Here is a 20092-nt window from a genome sequence, read left to right as displayed (position 1 = left end):
GGATTCAGCCATGTTTTTGCTTGGCGTTAGCAACAGTTACAGGTTTTTAGCTTTCTCCTGAAATGTTTTCTTTTATTTCTTCTTCCTCAGGGTAGTAAAACTCGTTTTTGCTATGAAGACTCGTTATCACTATCCATGCTGTAAAATTAATGCTATTCTCCTGAGAAATGCTGGCAAAAATTTATAACATTTTTGATAATCTTATAAATTTATATATTTTTTTAATAAGATTTATGTTGACAAAAAATTCTACTATGTTTGTTGTGAACGAGTGAGTTGCCAGAGGTCCATAACTGGGGTTTGTATTGTAGGATACGGACCCGCTCGCCAGCCAATCGGAGCGCACGATTTGATGGAACCCGCACCGCGAAAAAAATAAATCACTGTCCTGTTCTCTGTGTAGACTTTTTTTTTTTCCTTGCAGTGTGTGCGGAGGATGAGTTATTGGCAACTATCACAACATTATAAAAATAAAACCTGCTGTTTATCATTATATTCCCACACACGAATGATGAAGCAGTGTTCATTCAGTGTTGGAGTGGTTTGCTAAACAGAAAAATGACACTTCAGTGGGACAATTTTATCGCCTTCTGTACCTGTTCAGCATATTCAAAAAAAAAAAAATTTAAATAACAAACGGAAGTGAAGTTCAGTTTGTTGGTATTTGGTTGACAGGAAACTGAAGAATACTAAAATCTCATTCAATATTATTGTGTTTTATTTTTCTAAAACTGTGCAGGAACATGACATTTATACCGTAATATACACTCACCGTCTACTTTATTAGGAACCCCTGGACACCATCGCAATCGTGCAACACAGACACAGGTCAAGAGCTTCAGTTAATATTCACATCAAACATCAGAATGGGAGGAGGGGGAATGTCGTCTCGGTGACTTTAACCATCGCATGGCTATTGGTACCATTTCATAAACTGGTGATCTCCTGGGATTTTCACACACGGCGTTCTCGACAGTCTGATCCCTGACTGCAGGGAGAAAGGACCTCCGAAAGCAACGTTTTCCACACCGGGGTAGAAGTAGCTTCCTGCTCATTGTGTCAACCTCTCTGCTGTTAACCAGGCTCCTGTACTTCTCATTCCCTTCCCTAATACACGCCATAATAGCGTTATTATCTGAGAACAACAACTTCTGCACGTTTCACTGCTTGCAGTCTTCTTGGACGTACAGTTCTCTTGCCGCACGTACTACACGGGTGGTACTTCAAAAAGTTCTCGGCTTCAACCAGAAAACGTCACAGGAGAAAGATTCTTCTTCTTGCATTATTTTTCAACGTGGTCTCCTTTAACTTTCATGCACTTGGTCCAGCTTCACTGTTCCTTCAGGGAAGGACGTCACATCTTGAGCCTCCAGATCCTCCTCAACAGCAGGGATGACATCATCATCACTCTGAAAATGGTGGCCACGCGAGTGGGATTTCAGTTTGGGAAGTCAGACAGTGCCAGTTCGGGTGAGGAAGGTGCATTGGGCAGCAGTTCAAAGCCACATTTGGCTGCTTCTGCCCCCTGCCACGTGTGCTGTGTGGACGGGCACATCGTCCTGGAGCGATAGTACCCTAGCTCAAAGCTTTCTTTCCTCTCCTTTTTTTTTTTTCTTCAATTGCTTATTTCAGGTGCGTTTTTGTGCACAGTCATTGAGGCTTTATAGTATACAGTTATTCCCCAAAATGGGAATTACAGTTGTGCTTGAAAGTTTGTGAACCCTTTAGAATTTTCTATATTTCTGCATAAATGTGACCCAAAACATCAGATTTTCACACAAGTCCTAAAAGTAGATAAAGAGAACCCAGTTAAAAATGAGACAAAAATATTATACTTGTTCATTTATTTATTGAGGAAAATGATCCAATATTACATATCTGTGAGGGGCAAAAGTATGTGAACCTTTGCTTTCAGTATCTGGTGTGACCACCTTGTGCAGCAATAACTGCAACTAAACGTTTCTGTTGATCAGTCCTGCACACCGGCTTGGAGGAATTTTAGCCCGTTCCTCCGTACAGAACAGCTTCAACTCTGGGATGTTGGTGGGTTTCCTCACATGAACTGCTCGCTTCAGGTCCTTCCACAACATTTCCATTGGATTAAGGTCAGGACTTTGACTTGGCCATTCCAAAACATGAACTTTTATTCTTCTTTAACCATTCTTTGGTAGAACAACTTGTGTGCTTAGGGTCGTTGTCTTGCTGCATGACTCACCTTCTCTTGAGATTCAGTTCCTGGACAGATGTCCTGACATTTTCCTTTAGAATTCGCTGGTATAATTCAGAATTCATTGTTCCATCAATGATGGCAAGCCGTCCTGGCCCAGATGCAGCAAAACAGGCCCAAACCATGATACTACCACCACCATGTTTCACAGATGGGATAAGGTTCTTATGCTGGAATGCAGTGTTTTCCTTTCTCCAAACATAACGCTTCTCATTTAAACCAAAAAGTTCTATTTTGGTCTCATCCGTCCACAAAACATTTTTCCAATAGCCTTTTGGCTTGTCCATGTGATCTTTAGCAAACTGCAGACGAGCAGCAATGTTCTTTTTGGAGAGCAGTGGCTTTCTCCTTGCAACCCTGCCATGCACACCATTGTTGTTCAGTGTTCTCCTGATGGTGGACTCATGAACATTAACATTAGTCAATGTGAGAGAGGCCTTCAGTTGCTTAGAAGTTACCTTGGGGTCCTTTGTGACCTCGCCAACTATTACATGCCTTGCTCTTGGAGTGATCTTTGTTGGTTGACCACTCCTGGGGAGGGTAACAATGGTCTTGAATTTCCTCCATTTGTACACAATCTGTCTGACTGTGGATTGGTGGAGTCCAAACTCTTTAGAGATGGTTTTGTAACCTTTTCCAGCCTGATGAGCATCAACAACGTTTTTTCTGAGGTCCTCAGAAATCTCCTTTTTTGTGCCATGATACACTTCGACAAACGTGTTGTGAAGATCAGACTTTGATAGATCCCTGTTCTTTAAATAAAACAGGGTGCCCACTCGCACCTGATTGTCATCCCATTGATTGAAAACACCTGACTCTAATTTCATCTTCAATCCTAGAGGTTCACATACTTTTGCCACTCACAGATATGTAATATTGGATCCTTTTCCTCAAAAAATAAATTACCAAGTATCATGTTTTTTTGTCTCATTTGTTTAACTGGGTTCTCGTTATCTACTTTTAGGACTTGTGTGAAAATATGTTGTTGTTTTAGGTCATATTTATGCAGAAATATAGAAAATTCTAAACACTTCACAAACTTTCAAGCACCACTGTGTACGTCCCTTGTTTCTGGATGAGGCCGAGAACTTTTTGAAGCACCCTTGTAAGGCCTGCTGGTCAGATAATTGGTGAATATGTGCTTCCATGATGACTCCAAACTATACAGTGATACAAATACAAATAAGAGAGGAGTACTTTGACACTAAGATTAATTATGTTTGTGTTTTTGTTTCTCTCCTCCAGATCTCTCATGCTGCAGTGAGTGCTCTGTGTCGCTCCATTAAGCTCCAGTGTGAGCTCTATTCCTCCAGACAGGTGGCCATCTGCCTCGACCCGTACTGCGGCCTTGGCTTTGTCCTCTGGTGCCTCTCGAGGTAAGACACAACCACTAATTTTAGAAACCTGTACACATCTTCATATTGGCTTTGCTGTCTTTGTGAGGTGCTTCTATTGATTGATGGATTAATGTGGCTCAATAATGATCTGCCTACACCGAACCCAAACCTTGACCTCGTTAACTTGTACATTTTCACCTTTCACATCACGTCCTCCTCTGTATGCATGGCTACAGTGTGTATTCAGGTCATCAGTCCATCCTCATTCCCCCGATGGAGCTGGAGGGCTCTCCCCCTCTGTGGCTGAGCACACTCAGTCAGTATAAGATCAGAGACACCTTCTGCTCCTATTCCGTCATGGAGCTCTGCACCAAGAGCCTGGGCACGCAGACCGAGCTTTTGAAGGTGAACGCAAACTCTCTCACACTCTCGGTCACACTTATTCAGCAGCGTGATTGTCTCTCTTGAGCTTTGGAGTGTGCCATTCCCGTGTGTGTGTGTGTTGGGTTGCAGACGCGGGGTGTGAATCTGTCATGTGTGAGGAGCTGTGTTGTGGTGGCAGAGGAAAGGCCTCGGCTGGCACTTTCACAGTCCTTCTCCAAGCTCTTCAAAGACTTGGGTCTTTCACCACGCGCAGTCAGCACCGCATTCGGTTCCAGAGTCAACCTGGCCATCGCCCTGCAGGTATCAACGGAGTCTTAGTATTACAAATTTTACCCACAAACCACCCATTTTAAATATTATACATGTTGTCCCTCAGCTGTTGAGATAAACGTTGAAGATAGTACTGTATTCTAGGCTTGTAGTACTCGAGTCTGACTCGTGCCCTAATTTTAAAGTGCATATCACGGGTAAATTCAGGAGCAAGATCAATGTCTCATCTCATTATCTCTAGCCGCTTTATCCTTCTACAGGGTCGCAGGCAAGCTGGAGCCTATCCCAGCTGACTACGGGCGAAAGGCGGGGTACACCCTGGACAAGTCGCCAGGTCATCACAGGGCTGACACATAGACACAGACAACCATTCACACTCACACCTACGGTCAATTTAGAGTCACCAGTTAACCTAACCTGCATGTCTTTGGACTGTGGGGGAAACCGGAGCACCCGGAGGAAACCCACGCGGACACGGGGAGAACATGCAAACTCCACACGGAAAGGCCCTTGCCGGCCCCGGGGCTCGAACCCAGGACCTTCTTGCTGTGAGGCGACAGCGCTAACCACTACACCACCGTGCCGCCCTCAAGATCAATGTAATTCTCCTATTTTATATTAAACTTTGGTCAAATATCTGTAACATTCTGCATTCTCTGCAATTTTTTGTACCTTGCGCAATACCAGAAAAATTCAGTTGAAATCAAGCCATTTGAGGGGAATTGGTCCACCTCTGAAAAAACTTGGCATTTGGATTTCCCGGGAAACATTGATTTTCGTGACGTCGCGTGCGGGACGCCTCCCTCTGAATCCTACGTCAGCGCTGGTTTGTTTATGAGAAAACAACCTGGTGGTTTTCTGCAAATTTCTTCAACGTTATCGAGTAATTACGAAAATTGTTAACAGATGTATCATAGGAGGGTGTAGCAACGCCAATCATGATGGGATTAGTACTCATCGTTTCCCAAAAGAACAGACAATGAGAGAGAAATGGGAGCGCTTGGTCTACACAGGCTGTGCACTGAAACCGTACAAAGCTCGCGCAGCCTGCTGGCGCTTCCGCAGGTGACGTCACGAATCTGGCTCCAGACTCCCTTGGAATTTTTCCAGACGCGTTTTATTTTATTTTTTTCTGCTGTAGACAGATGGCCTTGTGCAAAATTACCCTTCTGGATGAGTGTGTAAAGGGATATACTTTCATATAAAAAGAAATTGGTCCAGAATATGCACTTTAAGGACTCGTGACTTGACTTGGACTTGAGCACTGATGACTCGGACTTGTAAATTGAAGATGAGGACTCTGGGTTGTTTTTTTTAATTTATTTTTTGTAAAATGCCATACTAATTTGGCATAAGATATTTATATCTACATTAATTTTTGTCCTAATTTCGTGTAAGAGTGTCACACCTACACACCTTGGCGCGTGCATCAGATAGGCTCCGGACAGTGCCCGCGCCAAATGGACTTTCGCGCTCAGGCCGTAAACGACTCGTACCTGCACAGGATTAAAGCGCAATCAGCACGCCTGTATAAAGACTGTGAAAACAAACTTACTTTGCGAAGTATTGACTTGCGTTGCTGACACATTACCGAGACTTATTTCCTGTTTCTTGTCTTGGGTTCTGCCGAGTCTGTGATGGCCTGTTTTTCCCTCACTTGGCCTATCGCCTGTTTCACCATTTTACGATTTTGCCTGCCGTTCTGGATTGTTTACCGTCTTGACTTTGTATTAATAAACGCACCTTCTGCACTTGCATCCATCTCCCAACCGTCTGAATGAATGAATGAATGAACCATTTGTCACTAGTCACGAGTACCAGCGAAATTGACCATCAACCCGTCCTTATATATACACATACATACAATTGACAGAGAGGGAGTAGACAGGACAGGAAGACGGGGATGAAAAAAAATACAGAGTAACATGAGGACAGGGGAGGAGAAAAAAAGCAGCCCCCACACTATGCTCCTGTGAGGAGTACAGTGTGGGAACATTAAAAAACACCTCAGCACATAAGCACAAAATAACACAAGTACACTTTACAACATGAAAACTCGGGACTTGAGGGGGGTGGGTGGGGGGCGATCAGGGGAGGGGTAGAGGTAGAGGTAACCCAGCGCGAGCAAGCAGCCGTCCGTTCCTGCAGCCATGACGGTGCTGGTCGCGCACCCCGCTTGTCACACTGGGGGTAAAAGCAGCGACCGTGGGAAGTGGGGGAAGGAATGCAAGAGCATCTCACTGCGGTGATCTTCGGGGGAGTAGTTGTTCCAGCAACGGCCTTGGCTGAGGCCAGTGCTGTCTGAGGGAGCCGAAAGCAGATAAGATTGGGATTGTTTGGTCTTGGGGCGAGTAGACGCATTCTTTTACATGACTACTGTGTTTGTCCATTCTGGTCTCCGAATCGATCCATTTCCTTTGCAAAGCCAAAAGCTTCTCCATGATGTTTTCCATGTTGCGGTTCAAGTTCTGAATAGCCACAGTCTGAGTGCCGACAGCTCTGCCCACCGCTTCAATCATGTCGGGCAGCTTTATGGGGCTTTGGACAGCTGTCACCGTTTTCTGATTTCCTCAATAAACCAGGGCAATGCCTAATCCAATCAGCAAAAGACCTGTAATTATGGTTCCGAATAGGTAGATGTCTTCAATGTCCTCCACAGAAAGAACCGCCAGGCACACGACCCGCCACTTCTCCCACGCGTCCATCGTGTAGCCAGCTGCGAACGTTCTGGCAGGACAGGCCGGTTCCCCCGAACCCAGGCTTCTCATCGAGAAAATTGTGTCAATTGCGTCAAGAGACCAGTTTATCAATTCCATGATTTTTTTAGTTTGGAGAGCAGTGTGGAGTCTCTCAAAAGCATAGACAGATGAGACAAGAGGAGCAAAGCAGGGAAGATAAGGGAGAGGAGAGGCAGAGAAATGCGACAGCCTTCTGTGAGAGCACGGAGAAAAGATCTCTGACAAAATCCTGCACACTCCCTGATAAAGAGAAGCATATTCACCTGTTCATACGTCATGTTCATGGTGCTGAAATAGCCGCTGTCAAATGGTGCAGTTGGAGTCTTGTTCTCGGACTCGACTCAACATTTTTTTAAAAAAATGATTCGGACTTGGCGGCACGGTGGTGTAGTGGTTAGCACTGTCGCCTCACAGCAAGAAGGTCCGGGTTCGAGCCCCGTGGCCGGCGAGGGCCTTTCTGTGCGGAGTTTGCATGTTCTCCCCGTGTCCGCGTGGGTTTCCTCCACAGTCCAAAGATGTGCAGGTTAGGTTAACTGGTGGCTCTAAATTGACCGTAGGTGCGAGTGTGAATGGTTGTCTGTGTCTGTGTCAGCCCTGTGATGACCTGGCGACTTGTCCAGGGTGTACCCCGCCTTTCACCCGTAGTCAGCTGGGATAGGCTCCAGCTTGCCTGCGACCCTGTAGAACAGGATAAAGCGGCTACAGATAATGAGATGAGATGATTCGGACTTGAACACTGGGGACTCGAGACTGGACTCGGATTCGAGGTTTAGTGACTCGACTCCAGCACTGCTGTATATTGAGATTATTGATGTATTAAATGAGATTATTGTAAATATTGAGTGTATGATTTGAGATAATTTGTTTGTTATTTTGAATAGGGAACGGCTGGTCCAGATCCTTCCACTGTTTATGTAGACATGAAATCCCTCCGCCACGACCGGTAAGGATGATCTGCTTCAGCCGAGTGATGTCAATCTCTAATCTCACCAGGGACGTGCGTAATGAACCGTGTGCTTGTGTGTTGCAGGGTGAGACTGGTGGAGAGGGGAGCTCCTCAGAGTCTGCCCCTCATGGAGTCAGGGACTGTAAGCATATTTGCTTCCTGTCTGTTCACTGCTGTGTGTACGAGTGTGTGAATAAACCAGAATGAAATATAAGTTTGTGTTGTGTTTGCACTCAGATACTTCCAGGAGTGCGAGTCATTATTGTGAACCCAGAAACAAGGGGACCACTTGGAGATTCACATCTGGGCGAGGTAACGGGTCACGTGTGAGAGAGAGAGAGAGAGAGAGAGAGGGATCTGTCTGTCTATTGATCAATAGTCTGTCGTCTTGCTAAAATGTTAAAGAAAATAGAACAAGTGTTTCAGCAGTAGTGTAATCATAACTGTCATAAAAACAACAATGAACAAGAATTGGCTTTTTTTTTTTCCATTGTTCTATGACAGATCTGGGTGAACAGCCCTCACAATGCCAGTGGCTACTACACCATCTATGGAGAGGAGAACCTGCAGGCTGATCACTTCAACACTCACTTGAGCTTTGGTGAAACTCAGACACTGTGGGCCAGGACCGGATATCTGGGCTTCATCAGGAGAACCGAGCTACTGGATGCTACCGGAGGTCAGACTCTGACGATGAGCGCGCACTGGCTTTCCTGTATACTCTATTATACCTGAGGGACACGGCATGACGTTTTAAAAGTTTAGAGTTGCTATGTTGAGTACATTAGGCAACGTTTGAGTTGAAATCTGTTGTCTCGATGACGTAGCTGTGGAAATCTGTATGCTATAGATCAGAGGTCACCAACCCGTCGATCGCGATCGACTGGTCGATCTCGGAGGCTTTCCCAGTCGATCTTGGGGGATGAGGAAAGAAATTGGAAGATTATACAGAAATACACTGCGGTATATCTGATTGGCGTTCATATTACATGTCTTCCGATAGGCCCACTACAGCTTTCCCCCTCTGTGTCGCAGGGTTCTTTTTTTTTTAACTCCTGCTGCTTGCGTCTGAAGGCCAATTTATGCTGACAACCCAGTCCTCGCAGACGGTGTCGCAGACAGCGTCTGCGTAGCCCCCCCACCTTCGCAGACGCTCTGCGCGCACCTCCCAAAAATTGTGACCGCCGCAGAAGCCTCGCAGACAGCGCCGCAGACAAGAGGGCTCTGATTGGTCCACTCTACCCGCTGTACACGCACTTCCGCTTCCCTACTTTCCCGGTTTTTGTTTTCACGACCGGCATTTTTAAAAACACGAGCGAAGATGGAGCAGCACGAAGAGCGGTTGATTGAGGAAGTGAGGAAGTACGTACATCTATACGACTCCAGTTCTAGTCATTATAAGTAACCGGAGGATAAACACTCCACTAACCACACCCACCAACTACTCCTAGTGACTTCGCGCCCCCTTGCGTTGTGCCGGTGAATAACATCGCGCACGCCTATTCCCCCGCTCAACAATAAATTACAACTGTCTGCGAAAAGCTATCTGCGAAAGCCTTGTCGCAAGAGCATGCAGAGGCCTTTACGTCTCTGAGCGTCGTCACCATGGTGATAGCCTCGCAATACAGTTCAGGGTTCTCCACAAGGGGTTTTAGAGGTGCGGGCCGCCCCCCTTTCTGTGATTCCCGCCCCCGTTTAATTTCTGCCGCCCCTTTACAAAAGGAAGCATGATATTGCCTGTAAAACCGTGAGGATATAACCTGGCTGTCAGTGTTACTGTAGCTCTTGAAGTGTTTCCGCGGAGTGATGGATCGGACTCGAGCCTGGCATGAACCGCTCCGTCTCGCTATAATGACCAGCCAATCAGGAGACTTAATCAAACGCATCCCCCACCCACCAATCTATCACCAGCCAATCAGGAGACTTAATCAAACGCATCCCCCGCCCACCAATCTATCACCAGCCAATCAGGAGACTTAATCAGACGCATCCCCCGCCCACTTGTGTCCGCATCTGAGACGTTGAATTTTCACAGAAGGAGGGAAGAAGTTGACTGAGGTAAGACTGTGTGATAAATTAGCGAATGAATAAGAGAGGAATTTCAACATGTAGGGCTTAAGTTTGTTACCGTTAAATAAGCATTGCTTGTACAGTAACATTATGTCGTTACAACGCTGACCCACTTTTAACGTGCCGAGTACTGACTGTAGCCACTAACAAATGCTAATTAGCTTGCTGTCAAGTTTTTCCTTTGTCGAGCTTTAAGCATAAGGTCATGGATGTTCCTACTGCTTGTTCCTGCCGTAATATGGTACGTGATATGAACCTAACTATAAGGCACTCACTGACCGTGTTCAGTCACAGCCATCACATTAACTTGAGTTGCGTGATGAACTGTAACCTCTGTAGCATGACAGCAGTCATTGGTAGTAGCATCACTGCAAGTTCATATTTGTCTTTATTGTGTATGTATGGTTAAAGAAAATCAGTTCATGTTGAATTGAAGTTTTCATTTTGTCACTTAAGTTACAATTTGTGATATATCATCACCGTTGTGTTGTAATTTCAGTTGACAATTTCCATTTTATGTTGCTGTGAAATTAATTAATTTAGTGTTACAATACAAACAAGACTGCAACTGACGTTAACAGTTCAGCTTTCTCATTACAATATTAGTTGATATTAATAACAATCTGAGTCGTTGGTGGTTCATTCATTCTGCTCACTACAGATATAGGCCTATATATTTTTTGTGTATAGTTAATTTCCATTGTATGTTGTACTGAAATTAAGTCATTTCGTCAGCTCTCACAAGAAATTAAAAAGTTGGACCAGGGTCTTAAATCTTATTCAGTTAAAATTAGGCCAAATAAAAAGCCTCAACTTGAAACAGTCTAGTCTGGATTTCTTTTTCTGTCAACGCTTCAAGGGGTAGATCTTGCTTGCCATCTAGGCAGAGGTGAGGGATCTCGGGCATAAAAAGGTTGGTGACCACTGCTATAGATGTACACTACCGTTCAAAAGTTTGGGGTCACTTTGAAATGTCCTTATTTTTGAAAGAAAAGCACTGTTCTTTTCAACATGGGTGTTAGTACCTGGACGGAAATACGGATTTCCGTCAAAACTAAAATGCCAATATTCTGGGTTTTTTTTTTTTTAGCTTTCAAATTACCCACCAGTATATAAACGTTTTTTTGGTTTGGCACTATAAGCTTTCCGTAGTAGTTTTTCATGATTAGTATGCCGTAAAGCTCCATCTCGGGTGTGTTCGCATGTTGTGCACTGTCGCTGAAATCCGAATATTACCGAGCTGTATCTTAGGCCATTCTTGGCAAACTATCAACATTGTAGCAAACAAACAACGATTGAAGTCTGACAGTTATAATGCCAAATTTTCTGGAAATCGGCGCATCTAAAGCAGAAATTAAGAAACCATGGGTGTTAGCAGACAGAAGTCATTTTGACTGAAAAAACTTACTGAAGCCGGAGGCTGAGGGTGCGCAGCAGCCGAACGAGCCGGCAACGCCGGCAAGGCGCGAAGCAGCACCTTGGGCTTATAGCCCAAGGTGCGTGGAGCATGGGGAGGGTGCGGGAGGGAGTATCCCCCTCCCGCAAGGGGGGTCTGGGGGATCACCCCCAGAAAATTTTTGAAAATACAGTGCTCTGAGGTGCTTTCTGAGCCCATTTTGCAAGGTTATAAATGAAAAATAACAGTGAGTATTCAAGACATAATATGGTCTATATATACAAAATAATTTTAATGGTTGGACCACAATTTTAAATTCAAATACAGGTAAATATCACACTAGATAATAGCTAGCTATTGTACCACACAACAGCCTACATAGTGATGGTAGCAAATCAACTTTCTTCTTTACTATTTGCAGAAGAAATATTTCAAATATTCATAGAACACTATTTTAAGACTGTTCAGCAATGTTTAACTAGTTTATCAAATGCTGGAAATTTTCTTTTTACATGTGTGAAGACCACGAAATGTAGGTAAACCATTGCCACATACTAGATCACCTTTTCCATTACTACATACAGTAAAAGAATTATTCCAAAATTCATAGAACACTATTTTCAGTTTTATCAAATGCTGAAAACAATTTTTTTACATGTGTATACCACTAAACGTTTAGTGGTATACACATGTAAAAAAATTGTTTTCAGCATTTGATAAAACTGAAAATAGTGTTCTATGAATTTTGGAATAATTCTTTTACTGTATGTAGTAATGGAAAAGGTGATCTAGTATGTGGCAATGGTTTACCTACATTTCGTGGTCTTCACACATGTAAAAAGAAAATTTCCAGCATTTGATAAACTAGTTAAACATTGCTGAACAGTCTTAAAATAGTGTTCTATGAATATTTGAAATATTTCTTCTGCAAATAGTAAAGAAGAAAGTTGATTTGCTACCATCACTATGTAGGCTATTTGTTGTTTCCATTTGAACATACTGAGTTAACAGTAGCTGGGAAATAACAAACGTGCACAATAATTATTACAATATTATCTATTTATTTTTATCAGGTAATGAAAATGCATGTACTAAGTTTTGGAGACTCGTGGTATTGGCCTATACGGAATTAGTGACGCATCACGTCAGCCGCGTCCGGGCCGCATCTGGGTCGCGTGTGGGCCGCATGTGGCCCGCGGGCCGCCATTTGAATAGGCCTGATGTAGGCTGTTGTGTGGTACAATAGCTAGCTATTATCTAGTGTGATATTTACCTGTATTTGAATTTAAAATTGTGGTCCAACCATTAAAATTATTTTGTATATATAGACCATATTGTGTCTTGAATACTCACTGTTATTTTTCATTTATAACCTTGCAAAATGGGCTCAGAAAGCACCTCAGAGCACTGTATTTTCAAAAATTTTCTGGGGGTGATCCCCCAGACCCCCCTTGCGGGAGGGGGATACCCCCTCCCGCACCCTCCCCGCGCTCCGCGCACCTTGGGCTATAAGCCCAAGGCGCTGCTTCGCGCCTTGCCGGCTCGTTCGGCTGCTGCGCACCCTCAGCCTCCGGCTTCAGTAAGTTTTTTTTTGTTTGTTTTGTTTTGTTTTTTTTTTTTCAGTCAAAATGACTTCTGTCTGCTAACACCCATGTCTTTTCAATGAAGATCACTTTAAACTAATCAGAAATCCACTCTATACATTGCTAATGTGGTAAATGACTATTCTAGCTGCAAATCTCTGGTTTTTGGTGCAATATCTCCATAGGCGTATAGAGGCCCATTTCCAGCAACTCTCACTCCAGTGTTCTAATGGTACAATGTGTTTGCTCATTGCCTCAGAAGGCTAATGGATGATTAGAAAACCCTTGTACAATCATGTTAGCACAGCTGAAAACAGTTGAGCTCTTTAGAGAAGCTATAAAACTGACCTTCCTTTGAGCAGATTGAGTTTCTGGAGCATCACATTTGTGGGGTCGATTAAAAGCTCAAAATGGCCAGAAAAATGTCTTGATTATATTTTCTATTCATTTTACAACTTCATTCATTCATAACTTATGGTGGTAAATAAAAGTGTGACTTTTCATGGAAAACACAAAATTGTCTGTGTGACCCCAAACTTTTGAACGGTAGTGTATAGTGGACCGCGAGTTGGCTTAATGGTTAGCGTGTCCGCCTCTCGATCGGGAGATCGTGAGTTCTACTCACGGTCGGGTCATACCAAAGACCATCATAAAAATGGTACCTACTGCCGTCTGGCAAGGCACGTTGCAATACAGATGCGAGTGGGGAGTCAAACTCTTGCGGTTACCAGAGGACCCGCCCTCCACTATAACCCTAGCTATGTAATAGGCGAGAGGCCGAGGACTACGGAAACGGAGATCGGCGCCGCCCTATGCGCCACATGGCGTGGGAAGGACTTTGATTTGATTATGGCTGTATAGTAAATGACATGATTATATTTATTATACATTATAATAAATGAATATTGTAAAATTCTTTCTTGTTCTTTAGATCGCCATGATGCACTGTTTGTGGTCGGCTCACTGGATGAGACGCTGGAGCTGCGCGGACTGCGCTATCACCCCATTGACATTGAGACCTCAATATCACGGGCACATCGCAGCATTGCAGAGAGGTCAGAGTGCAGGGCGTCTCGGGGTCATACACTACCTGTCAAATGTTTTTGAAATCTTTACGTTGTTAACATATTCAAAACAGCTTCAAACAATGGGAATAAATATTCAAAAAAATTTCTAAATATAAAAAACGTGCATGGAATAGTAATAAGTATGGGTTGCCAGATTCATATTATTAACATATTAGGTTTTTTTTTTTCTAATAACATTTGGACTACGGAAATTTCCTTCGTGAGCATGAGTTTGTTCACAAAAGTTCAAATTGCTTTGAGACTGACTTTATGGTGAATCAGATTTACAGTAAATCACTACTTTGTGACGTATCAGAAATTATTCTATCCACATTCACTGGATATGAGCAGTCATGTGCGCTGATGGATTGATTGGCTACTCTACTACTAGGATATCAGCTCATTTACCATGAGTAGAGGAAAACAAAATGGCGGAGCATGTTGCTGAACCAACCGAGGATGAAATAAAAGCTTTACTCGAAAACAAAACCTCAAAAAATACAAAAAGAAAGCAATGAAATATGGAATAAAAGTATTTGATGGTAAGAACATATTCCCCCCCCCAAAAAAAAAAGAAACGCAATATGAAAAAATGCAAGTATTTGATGGCAAGAACGCATTTTTATTTTAATTATTTCTCAAGAATTATTATTATTTGAGCATTTTTCACAAATTGCTCCTCTCATTTCGCTGGTTTGTTTACATTTTGAGCAGAAATGATTTTGTTGGACGTTTTGTGTAAAGTTTTTATTTATCGCATTTGCAAAAAATAAAAATGCTCTGTTTTTGCAAAATCCAGTGGTTTATGGATAGAATAAAAGTTATTCCACTCCATCTCGTCTGCTGTCTGCTCATGTCCGACTCGATTTTGTGGAATAACTTAATTTTTTTTTTCGTGGTCCGGTTTCTATCAAAACCTGCGCTCTGATTGGCTGGCGAGCGGGTCCGTATCCTACAGTACAGACCCCAGTTACAGACCTCTGGCGACTCGCTTGTTCACAACAACAAACAGCCTAGTAGCAATTTTTGTCAACATTTAGTTTTTTTATAAGATTGATTTATAAGATTTTTATCAAAAATCTTATTTTTTGCCAGCATTTCTCAGGAGAATAGCATTAATTTTACATCATGGATAGTGATAACGACAGTGTTCACAGCGAAAGCGAGTTTTACTACCCTGAGGAAGAAGAAATAAAAGAAAACATTTCAGGAGAAAGCTAAAAACCTCTAACTTGCTAACACCGAGCAAAAACATGGCTGAATCCTAAATGACGCCTATTTGTATAAATAGGGGACTACATAGGCAGCAAAATGTAGTTTTTTTTTTTTTGTTTTTTGTTTTTTTTTCCTGCCATTGAAGTGCACTTGTATACCGAGGAGGAAGCAATTTGCATTACAGCCGTGAATGAGGATTCAAAATGGCGGCTCAGCTCAGTTTTCCCTTTCGGGCGCTCTCGTTTTCTGTTAGAATTTGGTAAAGAAAAATAAATATATTATTTACCAGCTTAAGGTCGGTCCATATGGTGAAATACCGTGACCTCGGACTTGAATACTGACCTCGGCCCAGAGGGCCTCGCTCAGTACTTTCAAGACCTCGGTCACGGTATTTCACCATACGGAACTCCCAGCTGGTAAATAACGTATATATTTTGCAGCTTTGGCTGTTGCAGTACCTGTGTGAACTGTTGTACTGAAAACCAGCCAATCAGAGCAGAGCTCATCAGCATATTTATGAGCCCACCAAAAAAGGCCATACAGCTTGTTGTTTGAGAGTCAAATCATTGGGTTCTAAATGGGCATGTAAAAGGGCATCTGGGCAAATTTTTTTTAACCCCAGTCGGTCACATACCTTCTATTTTAGTCATCACACCACAGTTTAAAAACACTGAACAAATGGATTCCGTGACCCCTTTAAATACTATTGAGTTTCCATTTATCGCTTTTTGTTGTTTTTTGTCTTTGAGTCAAATCGATAGTTTGTGTTCATATTAAACACTGCTGGTTTGCTGTCTGACCCTGTAAACCCTTTTCATTTCATTTGACTCGCATGTACACTTTACACTAACTTGATACTGTATTTTGTATAAGACAAGGTTCGAGGACTGAGTTAGATTTTAGTGACATTTAGGGTAAAAAATCAATGTGTGATATATGGACTGAAAATATATCAGTATAGGGTCAAATTTTCTCAGGAATCTGAAAATGACATTTACGCAAGATCTTTAATAGTTGATTGGGTCGATTGACTTCATCATTCAATGGTCATGACAATACTTGAAAAATTGGTAAAAACGGGTGTGAAATTTTGTCGTAAAAAAAAACTTGATCTCATTTCAGAAAAGATTTTAGACCAAAATAATGTAAACTGGTTGTAGTCCATATAATTGGGTATAATTGATTAAATTTTGGTAACTCGACATTCAAAATTGAATGAATGGAAGTTTTTTTTTTTTTTTACAACAGTGTGTATTTTTTTCACGAACTGAAAATTGATAGGGGTAGGGTCAGTAAAAGTACTAATTTTACTTATCTGGTGTTAGAATTAACTTATGTATTGGGTACTGTCTTATTCCCAACAAAATTACAAAGAGATTGATGTATAATACATGCAGGTTTATCATTATATAAACTCAACAGGAAGAATGAAAAGCCAAATCCTTACCCAGAAGCTCAAAATTCCAAAAAATTTTGTCACATGACGTTCGTTGATGAAACTGGCTGGTATGACCTCATTACTTGCTGCAGCCACTGAAACTGATACTTATTTAAAAGAACACAACATAAACTCTTATTCTAAGGTTAATAGATAGCAAGTTTATCACTATTTTGCAAACTGCAACAGGATTAATGTGGATGTTCAAAATATTTTATCACCAAAAATAGGTCATTTTCGCCTACTTTAGTAAAAATCATGCAAAAAGTCAAGTAAGGGCTGATCATACAGCTTTTTAGGTGTTATATTCTGAAACTACAGCATTTTTTCTATAAGGAAAACACAAAACATTGCATATAGGGCCTTTATTTATTCAACAATATTTTTTTCACACCGATGTCACAAAAATCTAACTCAAAGTTTCAACCTTGTCATAATGTCTGCAAGCACTGGGATGAAAATCTGGAATTGTTAGAAACGAAACATGCCCATGGACTGTACTGTAGACGATGATCAGTCACTGTCGAGTGTTAACGGCTGTGATCGGACGTCTTCCTGTGTACAGTGCCGTGTTCACTTGGACCAACCTGCTGGTGGTGGTTGCTGAGCTGAGCGGCTCTGAGCAGGAAGCTCTGGATCTGGTGCCTCTGATCACCGGAGTGGTTCTGGAGGAGCACCACCTGATCGTCGGAGTGGTGGTTGTGGTGGACCCCGGTGTCATCCCGATCAACTCTCGAGGGGAGAAACAGCGCATGCATCTGCGGGACTCCTTCCTGGCTGACCAACTGGACCCCATCTACGTGGCCTACAACATGTGAGCTGTCTGGAGCTTCTTCAAGGAATCAGAAATCCATCTCAGAAGAACCTCGATCTTTTCCCAAGCAGGGGGATCAGCTAATCGTCTCTGTGCCTCTCGATAACATGAGATGCAGCGTCAGGCTCACAAGAGGTGCTTTTTTTTTTTTTTTCTTTTCCCTCTTCTCCTAGACTAACAGGTTAACCCCGCCATGTTTTTTAACACGCAGCTTTGCCGACTGCCATTTTGAAGAGCACGAAGGCAAAAACGTTGCAAGTTCTTGACTGCTTGCAGTTGCCTCTTCAGTCGGGCAGTCAGTACCACCAGCCCTAAAGACTCGCGTTCTGGTTTGAGACCGGACAGAAGACTGGAGGGGCTTATGTCTAAAACTTGTCATTGCACTTTATTCCTCCTCCTTTTGAGCCTTTTTTTTTTTTTTGGTCTGGGAGGGTGTCCTTAATTTTTCATTCTAGAAGTGCAAGCAAATGTAAAGATGTCTCGCAACGTATTTTGTCCATCTGGGGAGAAAACTGCAAGTTTGGTGCAGTCTGGGATCACATTATGCATCATTTCATGAGGGAAAGCCCTCATCGGTGCTCAGTCTGAACTTCAAGCACCATTTCTCCCCTGCTGGACATTGTTTAGTATTAGCAGGATCACCAGCGTCATCGGCTGTGCTAGTTTGACACGCAGAATTTGCTTTCTCGTCTATATATATATATTTTTTGTCTTTTACTCAGAACTACTAGTTGTTTTAAAGTGAAAGGTTTACATCCAAACCTCTGTTTGCGTGCACGAGAATAGATTTTATCGCTCATTTTGCCAACAGTAATGCACAGCATTTGATAACCAGTGTGATTTTAAAAAGCTTTTAAAGGATCCTCATAGGAAGTCAATTCGAACATGCAGGATTTCAGTCTTGAAATGTATATGCAGTGAGCTAATGTACACCTGGGGTGAAAGGAAAGTTTCAAGATAAACTCCATGCCTTATGAAACCTGTGGAAATTTTACTTTTATATATATATATAAAAATAATGTGTTTTATCCTTTTATTTGTACTTTGTACTGGTATCAAAGGGACTGTGGACTGGTGAAAATCTGGAAGGCTTCGGGGTGTGTGTGTGTGTGTGTGTATCGTAGTGTCTCACTGGGTGTTACTGTATAATCAAACGGACACGTCATCACATCCCCTCGACTTGACTGATCTCTCATAGCTGATGGGAAGAGTTCCTCATCACTGGATTATAAAGTAAAGATTGATAAAGTAACTATTTTACACATTTGTCTCACAATTAAGTCGCACGTTCTGTCTTTTTAATTTGTGTGTGCTTTTGAAATTTTAGTTACTGTGTTTGCGCACATATTTACCCATTCCATCATGATGGCAGTATTGTTAGGAAGAATAAATAAATCCAGAACGTTGACTTTCCGTGCATTGTTAACAGAAATGCCAATATTTCACAAATGATTTTAGTTTACCAGCTTTACATTGCTTTACTGTTTACATGCCGTTCAATGTTTGTGCATTTTCACGCAGGTTCATGTGGCATTTAACAACAAACAACCGAAACTCGCTTCCTGGCATTATGAACACACGCAGATCCATTTGTACAGTTTAATCTGTGAGAGAGATGATGATGTTTTATTCTGTGGACTCTTTACTGACAGCTGCTAATTCTGGTTCACTCTGTTCTGGCAAACTGAGAATTGAACTTTAATCTTAGTACCCTTCTGGAGGCTGTTCTGACCGAACGGATTGAGTTTTGTTTTTTTAAATTTCATTAATTTCAATGCAGAGCTGAATGCCCATTTAATTAAACTTATAAAATGGACGATGTGGGTTTTTTTCTCCATTTCTGTGACAGGCAAAATGTTTCAGTGTCATAATACAGTAACAATTTAATGTATATACTGTAAGTTTGTCCAAGTATAGTAGATCTATCTGATTTTTCATTTCTAATCATTTCGACAGCAAGCCAAGAAACTCATTCACGCAATATATTAGTCAGCTGTGTGCAGGACATAATACCTCTTTACAGCTTTCTATTATGTTCCATTTTTTTTTTGTAAAATTAAAGGTGCTGACTGCAGTGTCATCTGAAGTTTTCTTTCTTTTTTTTTTTAAATTGTGCACGGGATTTTCCTATGTCTCGCAAGAGCAATATCGTACAGACGAGATGACATCATATTTTGATGTGCTGAGGATCACTTTTCTCCATTTTGGGACCGTTTTCCTACCTCTTGAGGTAAAGACGACGGCCCGACGGAAATATCTGAACACAAGGAGCTTTAACTAATTAACATAACTGTAGAACTGCGTCACACCAAGATGGCGACACGTGGAAAACATCATGACAATTAAAAATGTATGTTGTCCCAGCAGATCACGTTACATCCAAAAGCTGAAACATGCAGGCATTACAGATCCATATAATTTACCCACAAATGTATTTATTTTTTATTTATTCTGCCCACTGTGCTCACTCCCCCCCCCCCCCCCCTCTCTCTCTCTCTCTCTGTGTGTGCATGCACACTGACAGCTTCAGATGGTTTAAATACAGAGGAGGAATTTTGCTGTGCTTGAGTGTACATGTGACAAAAATAAAGGCTTCTTCTTAATTTA

General features: G+C 42.2%; 1 protein-coding gene across 1 annotated transcript in view; it reads left to right on the top strand.

The window, feature by feature from the left end:
• The window catches only part of dip2ba (disco-interacting protein 2 homolog Ba), a 183655-nt gene extending 163563 nt beyond the window's left edge, over positions 1-20092 (top strand). The window contains exons 30-38 of the mRNA XM_060938440.1: positions 3473-3603; positions 3801-3969; positions 4078-4248; positions 7838-7899; positions 7987-8044; positions 8140-8214; positions 8407-8581; positions 13883-14006; positions 17237-20092. Of these exons, the coding sequence (XP_060794423.1) occupies positions 3473-3603; positions 3801-3969; positions 4078-4248; positions 7838-7899; positions 7987-8044; positions 8140-8214; positions 8407-8581; positions 13883-14006; positions 17237-17489 (1218 nt within the window). The 3' untranslated portion in view covers positions 17490-20092. The remainder of the gene's footprint in view (positions 1-3472; positions 3604-3800; positions 3970-4077; positions 4249-7837; positions 7900-7986; positions 8045-8139; positions 8215-8406; positions 8582-13882; positions 14007-17236) is intronic.

The sequence above is a fragment of the Neoarius graeffei genome, chromosome 13 (assembly GCF_027579695.1).
Source record: "Neoarius graeffei isolate fNeoGra1 chromosome 13, fNeoGra1.pri, whole genome shotgun sequence".
NCBI classification, from domain to species: domain Eukaryota; kingdom Metazoa; phylum Chordata; class Actinopteri; order Siluriformes; family Ariidae; genus Neoarius; species Neoarius graeffei.
The sequence above is the reverse complement of the archived record's forward strand: the minus strand, read 5'-3'. Positions and strand labels throughout refer to the sequence as shown.